The sequence below is a fragment of the Mustela lutreola genome, chromosome 9 (assembly GCF_030435805.1).
Source record: "Mustela lutreola isolate mMusLut2 chromosome 9, mMusLut2.pri, whole genome shotgun sequence".
NCBI lineage: Eukaryota > Metazoa > Chordata > Mammalia > Carnivora > Mustelidae > Mustela > Mustela lutreola.
In genome coordinates this window covers 16,206,187-16,221,580 of record NC_081298.1, presented here as the reverse complement: position 1 = coordinate 16,221,580, position 15,394 = coordinate 16,206,187, and the positions used below count along the sequence as shown (strand labels likewise).

At 40.9% G+C, this 15,394-nt stretch overlaps 1 protein-coding gene across 3 annotated transcripts in view; it reads left to right on the top strand.

Annotated features, from left to right (window-relative positions):
- Nucleotides 1–15,394, top strand: part of IFT52 (intraflagellar transport 52) — a 38,699-nt gene that overhangs the window by 1,130 nt on the left and 22,175 nt on the right. Inside the window, exons 2-6 of one of the 3 annotated variants that reach the window (XM_059133103.1) lie at nt 3,029–3,153; nt 3,984–4,071; nt 8,321–8,450; nt 8,741–8,816; nt 10,131–10,202. In XM_059133103.1, coding sequence (XP_058989086.1) covers nt 3,029–3,153; nt 3,984–4,071; nt 8,321–8,450; nt 8,741–8,816; nt 10,131–10,202 — 491 coding nt within the window. Of the gene's footprint in view, nt 1–3,026; nt 3,154–3,983; nt 4,072–8,320; nt 8,451–8,740; nt 8,817–10,130; nt 10,203–15,394 lie in introns of those variants that run through there. The other 2 variants (XM_059133104.1, XM_059133106.1) reach the window with 2 other exon arrangements.

Below are 15,394 nucleotides of genomic sequence, written 5' to 3'. Positions count from 1 at the left end.
GCTCAGTGGGTTAAGGCCTCTGCCTTCGGATCAGGTCATGGTCCCGGGGTCCTGGGATCGAGCCCAGCATCGGGATCTCTGCTCTGCGGGGAGCCTGCTACCTCCTCTCTCTCTGCCTGCCTCTCTGCCTAGTTGTGATTTCTCTCTGTCAAATAAATAAAATATAAAAAAAAAAGTTGTAATTAAAATAGTATGGACTGAGCAGGAACTTAACATGCAGATAGAATGTAATGGAATTCAGAATAGATCCAAATACAGGTACTTACAGAAATTTATTATGTAGTCAAGGTGGCCTTTCTTTCTTTCTTTCTTTCTTTTTTTTTTTTAAAGATTTTATTTATTTGATGCAGAGGGAGAGAGAGATCACAGCAGGCAGGCAGAGAGAGAGGGGGAAGCAGGCTCTCCGACAAGCAGAGAGCCTGATGTGGGGCTCGATCTCAGACCCTGAGATCATGACCTGAGCTGAAGGCAGAGGCTTAACCCTCTAAGCCACCCTGATGCCCCTCAAGGTGGTATTTCAAATCAGCCTCGAAAAGGTAGTTTTGGGGTACCTGGGTGGTTCAGTTGGTTAAGTGTCTGCTCCTGCTCAGGTCATGATCCTGGGATCCTAGGGTTGAGCCCCCAACCCCAGCCCCATTCTGGAGCAGGGTCCCTGCTCCATGGGAGCCTCTTCTCTCTCCTCTGCCTGCCACCCCCTGCATGTGCTCTCTCTCTCTTTCTCTCTGTCAAATAAGTAAATAAAGTCTTAAAAAAAAAAAAAAAAAGAAGAAGAAAAAGTGGTTTGGTGTCAGGCAGCTTTCTAGTAATAATAAAAAAAATAATGAACCTCATTTTGATGACTAAAATAAATTCCAAATAGGCCAAAATTTAAATCTTAAAAACCAACACAACAGAATACTGGAAGAAAGCATTGTGTGTATTTGTAATCTTGGCACAGCAAAAACTCTTGTAAATATGTTATATAATGCAGAAGCCAGAAAGGAAAAGATTACTACTTTTGACTCTATAAAATTTAAAACCTTCTGTATGTCCTGCAAAATTCCACTAAACCAAAACAAAAGAGCTGTTAGAGGCTAAATCTAAAGACAAGTACATTTATGAAACTATTTAATGATCGGGTAGAAAAATATTAAACCCAAGAGAAAAATGAACAGATACATAAGCAAGATAATCAGAAGAAACACAAGTGGCCAATATGCACAGTGAAAGATGGCCACCATACTAATTTCAAAGTGCAGATTAAAACAGTGAGGTCTTTTTTTTTTTTTTTTTTTTTTGCTCACTTTACTACCAAAGATGAAAAGGATTAGAAATAAGATCATATACATATAAATACATTAGTATTAGTGGAAGTAAAAAGTACAATTTTTGGAGGCAGTTTGGAAATAATTTACTTAGCTATTCAACAAGTAGGAATTTAGTCTAAAATATGGAAAGTGCAGGGTGCCTGGGTGGCTCAGTGGGTTGGTCCTCTGCCTTTGGCTCAGGTCTTGGTCTCAGGGTTCTGGGATTGAGCCCCACATCAGACTCTCTGCTCAGCGGGGAGCAGGCTTCCCTCCTCTCTCTCTGCCTGCCTCTCTGCCTACTTGTGATCTTTCTCTGTCAAATAAATAAATAAATAATCTTTAAAAATATATGGAAAGTGCAGAAGAACATCGTGTTTAAGGATAATGTTTGTAGCATTGTTTTACTAGGAAAAAATTTGAAAGAATATGTTCATCTATATGTCTGGTTAAATTATGGTACATCTGTAAAGGCAATATTGTGTAGCAGAGGGAGAGAGATCACAGCAGGCAGGCAGAGAGAGAGGGGGAAGCAGACTCCCTGGCGAGCAGAGCCCGATGCAGGGATCGATCCCAGAACCCTGAGATCATGACCTGAGCTGAAGGCAGAGCCATCCACATAAATGAAATCTTGCCATTTGCAATGAGGTGGTTGGAACTAGAGGGTATTAACTAGAGGGTATTAACCCTCTGAGCCACCCTGATGCCCCTCAAGGTGGTATTTCAAATCAGCCTCAAAAAGGTAGTTTTGGGGTATCTGGGTGATTCAGTTGGTTAAGTGTCTGCTCCTGCTCAGGTCATGATCCTGGGATCCTAGGGTGGTAGATCCATGCGTACTGACATGGAAAGATACAAGGTTAGGTGAAAAAAGTGTGTTGCAGAATAGTGCATATTATAGGATCCTGTATCATAAAAAAATTATAAGTTAACACATGTATAAAAAGAATCTAGAAGACTATGCCCCACGCTTAACAGTAGTTAGCAGAGAGAAATCAAGTGGGAAACATGGTTTAAGGGCATAAAGATAGGGTGATGGTAGGGTGGGGTCGTGAGAAGAGGCTGGTAGAAAGGCCAGGGCAAGAAGTGGGAGGCAACCTAGATGTCCATCAACAGATGAATGGATAAAGATGTGGTATATGTATACAATGGAATACTATGCAGCCATCGCAAGAAATGAAATCTTGCCATTTGCAATGAGGTGGTTGGAACTAGAGGGTATTATGCTTAGCGAAATAAGTCAATCAGAGGAAGACAATTATCATATGATCTCCCTGATATGAGGAATTTGAGAGGCAGGGTGGAGGGTTTGAGGGGTAGGGAAGGAAGAAATGTTGCTGGGGGGTGGAGGGCTAGGGAGAAGGTGGTTGGGTTCTGGACATTGAGGAGGGTATGTGCTATGGTGAGTGCTGTGAAATGTGTAAGCCTGACGATTCACAGACCTGTACCCCTGGGGCAAATAATACATTATATATCAATAAAAATAATTAATTTAAAAAAAGAATATCTACCAGATCTCAGTACAAAAAAAGAAAAAAGAAACAGGAGGCAAAAGCCAGAGTTGGCCTTTACATTTCTGTGGCTGTGATTATGCATTTCACTCTCAACCTTTGAGAATCCTAGGGATTTCATAGCTAGGTTCCAGCTGTATGCCCTTTTTGGATAAGCCAGAAGACTATTCCATTTAGGGTCTTTTGGAATATTGTTTATTATTTCCCTTTTTCTGATCCCTTCTTTTTTCCCATAAGGTAACCATGGAGAAAGAACTTCGGAGCACCATTCTTTTCAATGCATACAAAAAAGAAATATTTACCACCAACAATGGCTATAAATCCATGCAGAAAAGACTGCGGAGTAATTGGAAGATTCAGAGGTGACTGTGTATATTGTTTTCCCTTCTAAGTGATAATAATAGCTTGCTGGTAATAATTGGAAAGTCTTTATTTTCTTATGTAAACAGTTGTTTAGGTAGGAGGAGTTCAATTTAAGGATCGTTCAGAAGTAACTAAATTATTTCTTTTAAAAAATGGCAATTAGCATATTAAGTTGTCTCCCAAATCACAAACCAAAAAGTTATTCTAATTATACATATACAACTTTTTGAGAGGTTAGAGTCTTTCTCCATACTTTAACTTGGATCAATACTTCAGTTTAGGGAAAGGAAAGATGAGAATACCTTTCTTTGTGCGTGTATAAATGGTTTTTCTTTTTTTTTTAAAAAAGATTTTATTTATTTATTTGACAGATCCCAAGCAGGCAGAGAGGCAGGCAGAGATAGAGGGGGAGGCAGGCTCCCTGCTGAGCAGAGAGCCCATTGCAGGGCTCGATCCCAGGACCCTGAGCCTTAGGCAGAGGCTTAACCCACTTAGCTACCCAGGCACCCCTAAATGGTTTTTCTTAATAAGGTGAGGATATCATACCAGCTAATGGCAGAGCTGATTAAATTAGTAGTTGGAGGACTCTTTATACTCTTGTGTGGGTTAATTTGGACATCTTGGCCTATAGGAAGTATTTGAGCAGAGACTGATCTGGGACAAGCCTATGGAAGGGATTCTTACTTTGGGAAAGAGGCTCTACCAGGTACCTCTAAGTCCCTTCATCTCTGGGCCTCTGTGGCCTCTGGTTCCATATAGTCTAGAGGCTAAAATAATTCTTAAATTGGCTTAAATTATGGATCTAACACTTTAAAAATCATATTTCTAGCTTAAAAGATGAAATCACATCTGAAAAGCTAATTGGGGTGAAACTGTGGATTACAGCTGGACCAAGGGAAAAATTTACTGCAGCTGAGGTAAGAAATATGCAGAAAGAAGAACTATAATAAGATGGTTAGGTGCATGCGCTCTAAATTCTGGATTTAAATCCCTCTTCACCATACACTGTGTTGCCTTAAGGTAAGCACTTTCTTCCTCATCATGGAGTTGTGGTCATTAACTGAGCTAATGCATGTCAAGTGCCAGACACATAGTTGAGGCTAATGAAAAACTAGCCATATCTGTTTGCCATATTTTTGTTTTGAAAATAGGAAAATTCCATTTATTTATTTATTTACTTTTAAAGATTTTATTTATTTGACAGAGAGAGAAAGCAGAAGTAGGGAGAGCAGCAGGCAGAGGGAGAAACAATCTCCCCGCTGAGCAGGGAGCCCAATGCAGGGGGAAAATCCTTTGATTTATTTTATTTATTTTTTTAAATCTTTAGAAATTATTTATTTATTTTTAAAAATTTATTTATTTGAGAGAGAGAGAGAGAGAGAGAGAATGAGAGGGGATAGGTCAGAGGGAGAAACAGGCTCCCTGCTCAGCAGGGAGCCTGATGCGGGACTTGATACCAGGACTGCAGGATCATGACCTGAGCTGAAGGCAGTCGTTTAATCAAGTGAGCCACCAAGGTGCCCAGGGGAAAACTCCTTTTAAAGTAAAGCTGTTTTTAATCCTATTTCATAGAATAGACAAAGAATGTTAAATTTAGAGCCCAGAACACAAGTATTGGCAAAGATGTAGAGAAATTGGAACCCATGTGCACTGTTGGTGGAAAGGTAAAATATGTGTGTACAGACATTATGTAAAACAGAATGGCAGTTCCTCAAAAAATTTAAAATAGAATTATCATGTGATCCAGTAGTCCCATTTCTAGATATATATCCAAAAGAATTGAAAGTAGAATCTCAAAGAGATATTTGTACATTCTTATAGCAGCAGCATTCACAATAGCCAAAAGGTAGGAGCAACCTAAGTCTACTAGCAGATGAATGGATAAACAAAGTGTGGTATATACATATAATAAATTATTATTCAGCTTTAAAAAGATAGGGAATGCTAGGGGCGCCTGGGTGGCTCAGTCGTTAAACATCTGCCTTTGGCTCAGATCATCACCCCAAGGTTCTGGGTTTGAGCCCTTCTCCCTCTCCCCCTGCTCCCCTGCTTGTATTTCCTCTCTCGTTGTCTCTCTCTCTGTCAAATTAAAAAAAAAAAAAAAAAAAAAATATATATATATATATATATTTAAAAAGGTAGACAATTCTGATACATGCTACAACATGAGTGAATATTGAGGATGTTATGCTAAATGAAAGAAGCCAATTATGAAAAGACCAGTGCTATATGATTCCATTTATATGACGTACCTAGAGTAGTCAAATTCATATAAAGTTAGAGTCATGGTTGCCAGGAGCTAGAGTGAGGAAGGAAATGAGAAGTTTTTTAATAGGTATTGAGCTTCGGTTTTGCAAGATGAAAAGAATTCTGGAGATGCACAATAACTGAACTGTAAGCCTAAAAATGGTTAAGATGGTAAATGTTACTTGTACTTTACCACAACTAAACAGAAACCCCAGAACACAGCAAGAGCTTTTCTCATAGAAACTTGCAGGTGCTTTGGTGCTCAGGTAGGGTTGTGGAGGGTAGGGAGGCTGAGGCAGGGTGGGACTGGTGTGGTCCTTAGACTGGGGCAGTCCAGGTCTTTTGCTCTGAGTTTGGGTGGGGCCACAGGGAGGAGGTCTACAGGGAAGCATTTCTATTGTTCTTTATTTTGTTGACCTGACTGCATTGCGGCCATTGGCCATGGAGCGAGACTTAAGTGTTTGATCAGGTTAATTGAGAGAAGGAGCCGGAATTCCTATTAAGAACATGGACTTGGCCAGCTGCCTCCACCCTATGAGACCCTGAGGGTCTCACTCCAATAGTTTCTCCCCTGCTACCGCTCTTCTCCACCTAGCAAATACAAAGAGAGAGGTAATCCGGTCTTTGCTGAGGAACAGCCAGCCTCAGAAAAGCCAGGGCATCCATCAGAGACCTGTGCCTGTCTGATCATTTTCCAAACAGGAAACAGTCCTCTGTCAAACGTTCAGGCTCTTAGGGATAGACGGCAGTGGCTTCCAAAACATAGACTCCCTTGAGAGGCATAGTTAGTCTAATAAAATGTTCTCCCACCAGACCATCTCCTGCACTGTGCCTTCTCTTTAGCGGTGGAGTGACATGGGAAGGAAAGGCAGAAAAACTTTGAACTTCTAAGAACCAACATTCCTTTGGGGCACCTGAGTGGCTCAGTCGTTAAGCATCTGCCTTCATGATCCCAAGGCCCTGGGATCGGGCTCCGCATCGGGCTCCTTGCTCAGGGTGAGCTACTTTTCCCTCTCCCTCTGCCTGCTGCTCCTCTTTGCTGATCTCTCTCTCTCTGTCAAATAAATAAAATCTTCAAAAAAAGAAAAAAAGGTACCAGCGTTCCCTTGTGTTTTATTCTTACATCAAGCGGATTCAAATGGTTAGCAGAGGTCTTCCTCCTGGCATAGATCACTGCCTTTCTGGGCATTGCTGCTAGCCTCCTAGGACCAGTAAAGGGGTCAGTTCACCCCTCATAGACTATATGATCTGTCTTTGATGTTGTCCTCCAGAAACTTCTTTGGCAGGACATCATATGTCTGATATTAGATGTGAGAATCAAGCTAGAACTTAGACTGACTTTAGTTTTTCTTTACTCCCACCTCAGCCACATGGGCTTAAGCATTTGCCCGGTGGGGATACTCACTTACCGCCCATTGACCCAGACCATGTATCCCCACCTTGTCAGATCAACATCTATCTATATTAATTTTTACAGATTTTATTTATTTGTCTTATTTGAGAGAGGGAGAGAGAGCAAGTAGGGGGAGGGATAGAGGGAGAGAGAGAGAGAGAACCTCAAGCAGACTCCATGCTGAGCAGAGCCTTATGTGGGGCTCTATCCCATGGTGCTGAGATCGTGATCTGAGCCAAAACCAAGAGTCAGATGCCTAATCGACTGAGCCACCCAGGTATCACTGTCTGTATTATAAATGTACCTTTATTCTGAATCGAGAAGGCGAGATATTAGTACCCACCACCATTTAAAAAAAAAAAAAAGTGTCTTAACTGTAACGTAAAGAGGTTAAAGGAAGATGACTTATGAAAGAGTATGTATACTTCAAATTGTCAGCGTTTGGGCACATGGGCACTAGAAGAGTATGTATATTTCAGTTTGTTTACACTGGAGTGTCAGTAGTACACATACACTAGAGCACTTCTTTATATCTGACATTTTGAAACAAATGCTAAAAATACTATGTAGGATCCCCATGAATGGGGCAGTCTTGTGGAGAGTCCAGAATCTGTGGAGTTAGTCTCATTTGGGAACAAGCCACCTTGGCAATGTTAATCATTGAACTATGTTTTCTATATTTAGGGGGCTGAAGGAGAGAAGGAAATCTAGGGAGTGTGCAAGTGCAAGGGCTTTGCTGTTGCAGAGCTGGACCGAGGTGGTGGTGTCCAAAGTGGGGTGTACGTGGTGAATCACTGAGGTGCCAGAAGGAAATTGCATTTGTCATATCTTTATTATCCTTCAGAATTTCCCTTCTTAAGAGGATGTTTTATAATTCTATAAATACACATACTTCATATACATATCAGAGTGGGTGTTCACATTTTCTTACGGGATGCTTGAGGAGAGTTGAGACACTCTTGGTCTAGACCACTCACCCCACCAGGTTTTCTCAGGCTGGGTCAACAAGACCAGTCTTAGATTTTTCTTTCCTCTCCAGCTTTGGGAAAGCAAGAGAGAGATTCCCAGGAGATAAGCAGATAACATGCATTTCTCACGGGTTGATCAGTCAATGAATGACTGGAACAGAATTCCTCCCTGGGGGTGGTATGCAATGTCTTCATCCTGATGTTGGTAGCTGGCGGGGAGGGGCAGGTATGGTCCAGAGCAATCGTTTTCAGCCAGGGCTGATTTTATCTCCACTGGGTTGAGACCAGGGCTGCTGCTCAGTGACCTGTGAGCTTTGTTTCCACTTTTGGTTTGCTTTCCAGATAGTCAAGGTGGAAAATGTGAATTCCGTTTGAGTATTTTGGAACTTTATGCTTAAAGACAAGCTTTGAAATTCTATGTAGAGAGTAACTTTTATGTTATCTTATATACATTTATATTTAAGTGGCTTATATTTATTTTTCAGGTAGTTAAGGTCTTAAAGTCTTTGGACAAAAGTCTTTTGGGTATATTCATAGATTTTTTTTTCTTTTGTGTAGTTTGAAGTCCTGAAGAAATACCTTGATGGTGGTGGTGATATCCTTGTGATGCTGGGAGAGGGTGGGGAATCCAGATTCGACACCAATATTAACTTTCTTCTAGAAGAATATGGAATCATGGTTAATAGTGGTAATTATGATTATTGTTATTTTAGTAGAAGCAGTTGTTTCCCATTTATTATTCATATTGTAGCCCTCTGGACCCAGTAGTACAGTGGAAAGAGCCCTGGGCTGAGGGTGCATGGTCCAGCATTCTGATCTCAGTGGCAGTCTGAGCCTTCTGGGGCTTCTTCCATGGTATTAAAATGGGAGGAATGGGAACAGAGTTCCAGGATTTCTTACACGTAAAATTTTATATGTGTTTATAATATCAAACCTATTTCTAATCTAAGATGCAACTTCCTCTCCTTTCCTCTAAAGATGCTGTGGTTAGAAATGTATATTATAAGTATTTCCATCCAAAAGAAGCTCTAGTTTCCAATGGAGTCCTGAATAGGTGAGTGTGTTGAAAGCAGAATTTTTTTTTTTTAAGTTTTTTTTTAAATTTATTTGGCAGAGAGAGATCACAAGTAGGCAGAGAGGCAGGTGAGAGAGGGGGGGAAGCAGGTTCCCCGCTGAGCAGAGAGCCCGATGCGGAGCTCGATCCCAGGACCCTGAGATCATAATCCAAGCATAAGGCAGAGCTTCAGCCTACTGAGCCACCCTGGTGCCCCAAAAGCAGAAATATTTTAACAAATGATTCCTATCTTCTCTCTTCTCATCTCACACATTCTTTTCACTAGCCTTTCTTCCTTTGTTACTCTTTTATTTTACTATATTATAATTTAGTTTATTATATTACTTCTCATTCCTCAAATTATATTCCTCCCATCTTTTGAAACCGTATTCCACATTCACTCTTTGTCAGAACGCATTCAGCTGCAAGTATAGAAAACCCTATTCTCTCAATGAGATGAAACAATAACGAGATTTTATCAACTCATGTAATTGAAAAGCCCAGAAATACGGCAGGCTTTGGGTGTGGATTAACTGAAAATTCATGATGTTGTTAGGGCTCCAGTTCCATTGCTCTGTAGGTCTCTTGGCTTTGCTCTCCTGTGTCTATGGGCTGGACAGTTTTAGCAGTTCCCAAATTTATATCGGCATGCCACACCATCTAGGGCAAGAGAGCCTGCCTTGGTCCCAGCATTCTCAGCAAGAGTAGTCCTGAGATTTGCTGTGTTTGAGCTGGTTTGGGCCACATGCCCATCCTGAACTGGTCGCTGTGGCAGAGGGCATAGAATGTCGTGATGGTATAATTAGGTCATATTCCCTATCCCGGAGACTGAGGTGAAGTCAAGTTTTTCTGTTTCACTGGATCTTAAGGGCTAAATTAGGGCCTTTGGAGAAGTGGGAAATGAATGTGTGAGAGAAGCAACGTCAGGTGCCCTCTCTGTGCGTTTTTTCCTTTATTCAAAATTATTCATTCCACACTTGAGTTTGTTATATGCCAGGTGCTCTCCTGGTTCTGGTGATACAGAGTCTAGAATATAGGACTAGAATGTCTATCTCGTCTAGAATATAGTTTAGTATATTGATCTTTCCCTCAGGACTCAAGAAAGAAGAGCTGAACCTCATATTTAAATGTTAACTTTTTCAAGCTACAGGAAGAGGTGTAGGTGTGTAGGTGTATCTTTAATTAAGTTCTGAGAATTGTATTTTGAATAAGTCTGCAGAATCATTGCAGTTAGTTCATACTTACTACTAATGAATGGAGTATGAAATTCCTAAATTTTTTTTGTTTACTAGGTTTAATTTTTTTTTCTTCAAGGGAAATTAGCCGAGCTGCAGGGAAGGCCGTGCCTGGAATCATCGATGAAGAAAGCAGTGGAAACAATGCCCAGTGAGTGTGTTTTCTGAGTCTCCCTAAAGAGGTTGCTTTTGTCATTTTGAAGAGTTTTCTTTTTTGAAGTGAAGAGTTTTCATTTCTGATTACAAATGTCATTCTCACCAAAACAAAACAAAACAAAACAAAAACAACTCCACGCAATTTGAACAGTTCAAACGGAAGAAAATAGAAGTCCTACACTATAAATGTATACCCTTTTCCCCAAGGATTATGACTCTTAACAATATGGTATTTAGATTTCTAGATTTTTTTTTCATATATAAACAGAGAGAGATGTACCATATCCTTTTAAATGACTAGATTAAACTGGAATTATCCTAATTTATCTAACAGTCTCCTATTGTTTAACATTGAGGTTATTTATGATATTTTGTTTTAATAGTTAAACCTAACATTTATTGAGCACTTACTTTATGACAGACATAGTGAATGTCTTTGTATGTGCAGTTTTTGTGCATTTATGCCAGCAAGATTAGATTCTTAGCATTAGAATCTCTTGGTCAGAAGTTTTCCAATTGTTGCATTGCCAAATGTGGTACATCGCTAAATTGCCCCCCAGGTAGTTCGTAGCACTTTCTGTCCCTGTGAACATGCTCCTTTTTCCTCTCTTCCCAGCATGGAGTATTCTAGTGAAAATGATATCTCTTTATTTTAATTTGCATTTCTTTGATTATGGCTGAGTGGGATGGCCTTTAAAGCCTATTGGCTGATTGTATTTCTTCTGTGAATTTCCTGTTGACTACTTTTTGCCCATTTTCTATTGATGGTTTTCTTTTTTTATTCATTTATAAGACCTCCATGTATTATATTTTTTCTGCTTTACCTTTCAACTTTGAGATATTTCACCTCATAAGAGTTGAACCTTTTTTTTTAAAAGATTTTATTTATTTATTTATTTGACAGAGAGGTTACAAGTAGGCAGAGAGAGAGTCGGGGGGGTGGGGGAATCAGGTTCCCCACTGAGCAGAGAGCCCGACACGGGGCTCGATCCCAGGACCCTGAAATCATGACCTGAGCTGAAGGCAGAGGCTTAACCAACTGAGCCATCCAGGTGCCTCAGGAGTTGAATATTTATGTAGTCAAAGAATATCATAAAACTCTAGTAGTAAAAATAATGTGGTACTAATGCAGAAATAATGAGAAATAAATAAATTAGAATTAGACTGTATATGAAAAATGAGAATTATTAGTGACATTTCTAAATTATTGGGGAATAAATGGCATAATTGTGGCTAACCATTTGAAAAAACATTTCCATTTTTGTAGCACACTCCTAAAATATATTTCAGATGGATTAAAATTTTAAATATTAAAAGAAATGAAATCATAAAATTTCTAAAAGTAGGTGAATTTTTATAATCCTTAAAATAGGGAAGACCTTTCTTAGGATGAAACCAAGGTAAAGTTGTAAAAGGGAAAAACGTATGGCAACATACATCATAGAATTAACATTTTTGACATTCGAGAATCATAATCTTTTTTTTTTTTAAAGATTTTATTTATTTATTTGACAGATCACAAGTAGGTAGAGAGGCAGGCAGAGAGAGAGGAGGAAGCAGGCTCCCCGCTGAGCAGAGATCCTGATGTGGGGCTTGATCCCAGGACCCTGGGATCATGACCTGAGCCGAAGGCAGAGGCTTTAACCCACTGAGCCACCCAGGTGCCCCGAGAATCATAATCTTATTTATTTATTTTAAAAGATTTTATTTATTTATTTGAGAGACAGAAATCATAAGCAGGCAGAGAGGTAGGCAGAGAGAGAGAGAGGAGAAAGCAGGCTCCTCGAGGAACGGAGAGGCTGATGTGGGGCTCGATCCCAGGACCCTGGGACTGTGACCCAAGCTGAAGGCAGAGGCTTCAACTCACTGAGCCACCCAGGTGCCCCACTTACTTATTTTTAAGTAGGCTCCGTGCCCAGTCTCTTTTTTCAAGAAAGTTTTAAATTTTAATTCCAGTATAATTAACATACAGTGTTGCATTAATTTCAGGTGTATACAATATAGCGATTCAACATTTCCAAACATTCTTCACTGATCATGAGAAGTGTCCTCTTTAGTCCCTGGCATCTGTTTCACCCCTCCCCCACCCCCATAACCTAATTCTTAAGCTTCGTGTCAGCTTATCCAGTGGTGTAGGTGAAAGAACCGTGGACTTGGCAGTAGAAGTTTCTATTTTCATGTCTTAACCTGCAGGGTGACCCAGGCAAGTTACTCTTAGCTTCTGTTTCCACGTCTGTGTAATGGAGACAAAATGAATCTCACGAAGTTACTGGGAGACTCCACTGAGACCATATTTTTCGAGGTGCTTTGTAAGCCGTGTGGTGTAGTACCTACCTGCTGTTGTGTTACTGAGTCTTCTGTAATTGTGGTGACGGGCAGCTGTTTCCTGGGGCATCCTGGAAGTAGCGGTTTCTGGGCAGGCTCTGAGATTTAGAGACCTAGTCCTGTTTGTGTTTTGAAAACTCTTGACCTATTGAAGTCTGAGGTTCTCATTTAACCTACTTTTCTGTCATGTCCATTTTCCTATCTCTCACTCAGCTGTAGCCACACTGACTTTGTTTCAGTTCCTTAAATATGCTGAGCTCATTCCCACCTTAGGGCCAGGACATATCTGTTCCCTTTCCCAGGAATACACTTTCCCAGCTATTCCCGCAGCCAGTCTTGCTTGTTCACGTGTAGTTTAGAAAAATCCTGTTTTTGGATTTTAGGTGGATGTATAGTCTTACGCTTAAAATCCTATCAAATTGTCAGTCTGATTGCTTTCTTAGTAATAATAAAGGAGTGGAGGAAATAAAGCTGACAGTTTTCATTGTATGACTCAAGTGTCCATCTCCCTTCCTCCTTGAGACTCTTCTCCTTGGTGTGCATTCGGGGGAAGTGTGAGGCAAGGATGTGCACTCACATCCATATAACTATTTCTCCCACATCCCTTTTCTTCCTCCATGACAGCTGCTCTTTTCTTTCTGTTTCTGGTGTGGGACTCACAGCCACAGTCCCCTTTCCTGGGCTGCTGCTGGGATAGGGTGCCAGGGGGAGAATAGAGAATGTGGGGCCAGTGCCACTTCTCACCCACCATATGACACGGAAGGCAGAGGGGTAGGTGAGATTGACTGAATGAGGGGGAACCTAACTCTGGAAGGAAATAATTTTAAACGTAAGCTATAAGGAATTTTCTCATGGTCTAAGAGAAAAGAAAATTCACATTAGCTTCATAGAGAGCTCTTCATGGTTTCTAACTTTACACTTTGTTATAATATTCCTGTTTTTCTTCATTTAGAGAGCACTTCCTTCAAACAAGAACCTTTGCAGAGCTCCATCTTGCTTTCAGTTAAGCCTTAACCCCTCCTGCAGGGGTTGGCCACAGCCCTGGGTCTGCACCCTTCCCTTACCCCTTTTTAGGAGTAATTTGCCCCAGGTCAGACTGATGCACTCCAGATACTCTTAAGTGTGTGTTAGGAGGGTGGGGGAAGGAGGCCAAGGCAGGTGTGTGGAGAAGTGTCTGATGTCACGACTACTCTTAAAAGCGCTGGACTGGAAACACAGCCTTCTAATGACAGCCATTCATTCCTGGAGATGACACCAGTCAGATCTGTAAGGAAGAGGGAGCTGCTTGCTTGGAAGGCATTGTCATACAGAGTAGGCTCATTTGTACCTCCAGTTCAGCTGTAAGATAAGGGCCCCTCTTCCTCCTCCACCATAGGGATTTCTTTAGTTCTTCCAGTTACAACCATTTACACATGTGATTATGTTGTGAATTTGCATTCAGATTTGTAAAATGCTTTATTAAACTAGTAGCTAGAGTTATACCAATTTTTGAGTTGACAAACCAAAGCTTAGAGCAAATTTTGTGGGTTTTTGTTTTTTTTTTTAAGTTTTGTGTTTGTGATGAGATACCACCTCACACCTGTCTGAACAGCTAAAAATAACAACACAGGAAACAACAGATGTTGGTGACAATGCAGAGAAAGGGGAACTCTTTTACAGTATCGGTGGGAATGCAAATTGGTGTAGCCATTCTGGAAAACAGTATGGAGGTTACTCAGAAAGTTAAAGAAAGAACTACCCTATGACCCAGCAATTGAATTACTAGGTATTTACCTAAAGGATACAGAAATGACTGATTCCAGGGTGATCACAGGGCACTGTGATGTTTACAGCAGCATTATCAACAATAGCCCAGGGCACCTGGGTGGCTCAGTGGGTTAAAGCCTCTGCCTTCGGCTCAGGTCATGATCTCAGGGTCCTGGGATCGAGTCCCACATCAGGCTCTCTGCTCGGCGGGAGCCTGCTTCCTCCTCTCTCTCTCTCTGCCTGCCTCTCTGCCTACTTGTGATCTCTGTCAAATAAATAAATAAAATATTAAAAAAAAAAAAAACAATAGCCCAACTGTGGAGAGAGCCCAATGATGAATGGATAAAGATGTGGTGTATGTACACAGTGGAATATTGCTCAGCCATCAAAAAGAATAAAATCTGGCCATTTGCGATCAATGTGAATGGAGCTAGAGTATATCATGCTAAGTGAAATAAATCTGTCAGAGAGTGCCACATACTGTATGATTTCACTCACATGTGGAATTTAGGAAACAAGACAGATGAGCATATGGGAAGGGAAAAAGGGAAGCAAACCATAAGAGACTTTTTTTTTTTTAAGATTTTTATTTATTTATTTGACAGAGAGAGATCACAAGCAGGCGGGGAGGCAGGCAGAGAGAGAGGAAGGGAAGTAGGCTCCCTGCTGAGCAGAGAGCCCGATGCGGGGCTCGATCCCACGACCCTGGGATCATGACCTGAGCTGAAAGCAGAGGCTCAACCCACTGAGCCACCCAGGCACCCCACCATAAGAGACTCTCAGTGATATAGAACAAACTGAGGGTTGATGGAGAGAAGCAGGTGGGGGATGGGCATTAAGGACGGCGCTCCTTATGGTGGGCACGGGCTGTTGTCTGTAAGTGATGAGTCATGAAATTCTACTCCTGAAACCGATATTACACTGTATGTTAACTAACCAGAATTTAAATAAAAAATTGAAAAAGAAAAGAAAAGGAAGAAGTAAAAGATATCCTTATCACCAGATGTAGGGAACTTAAAGTCGAGGAAGCTATAGAAATAAACCTTGCTGCCTTTTTACTGGTCTAGTACCTCGGCCCAGTTTCCACTTAGAATTCCTAACTAAAGTCCTCAAATA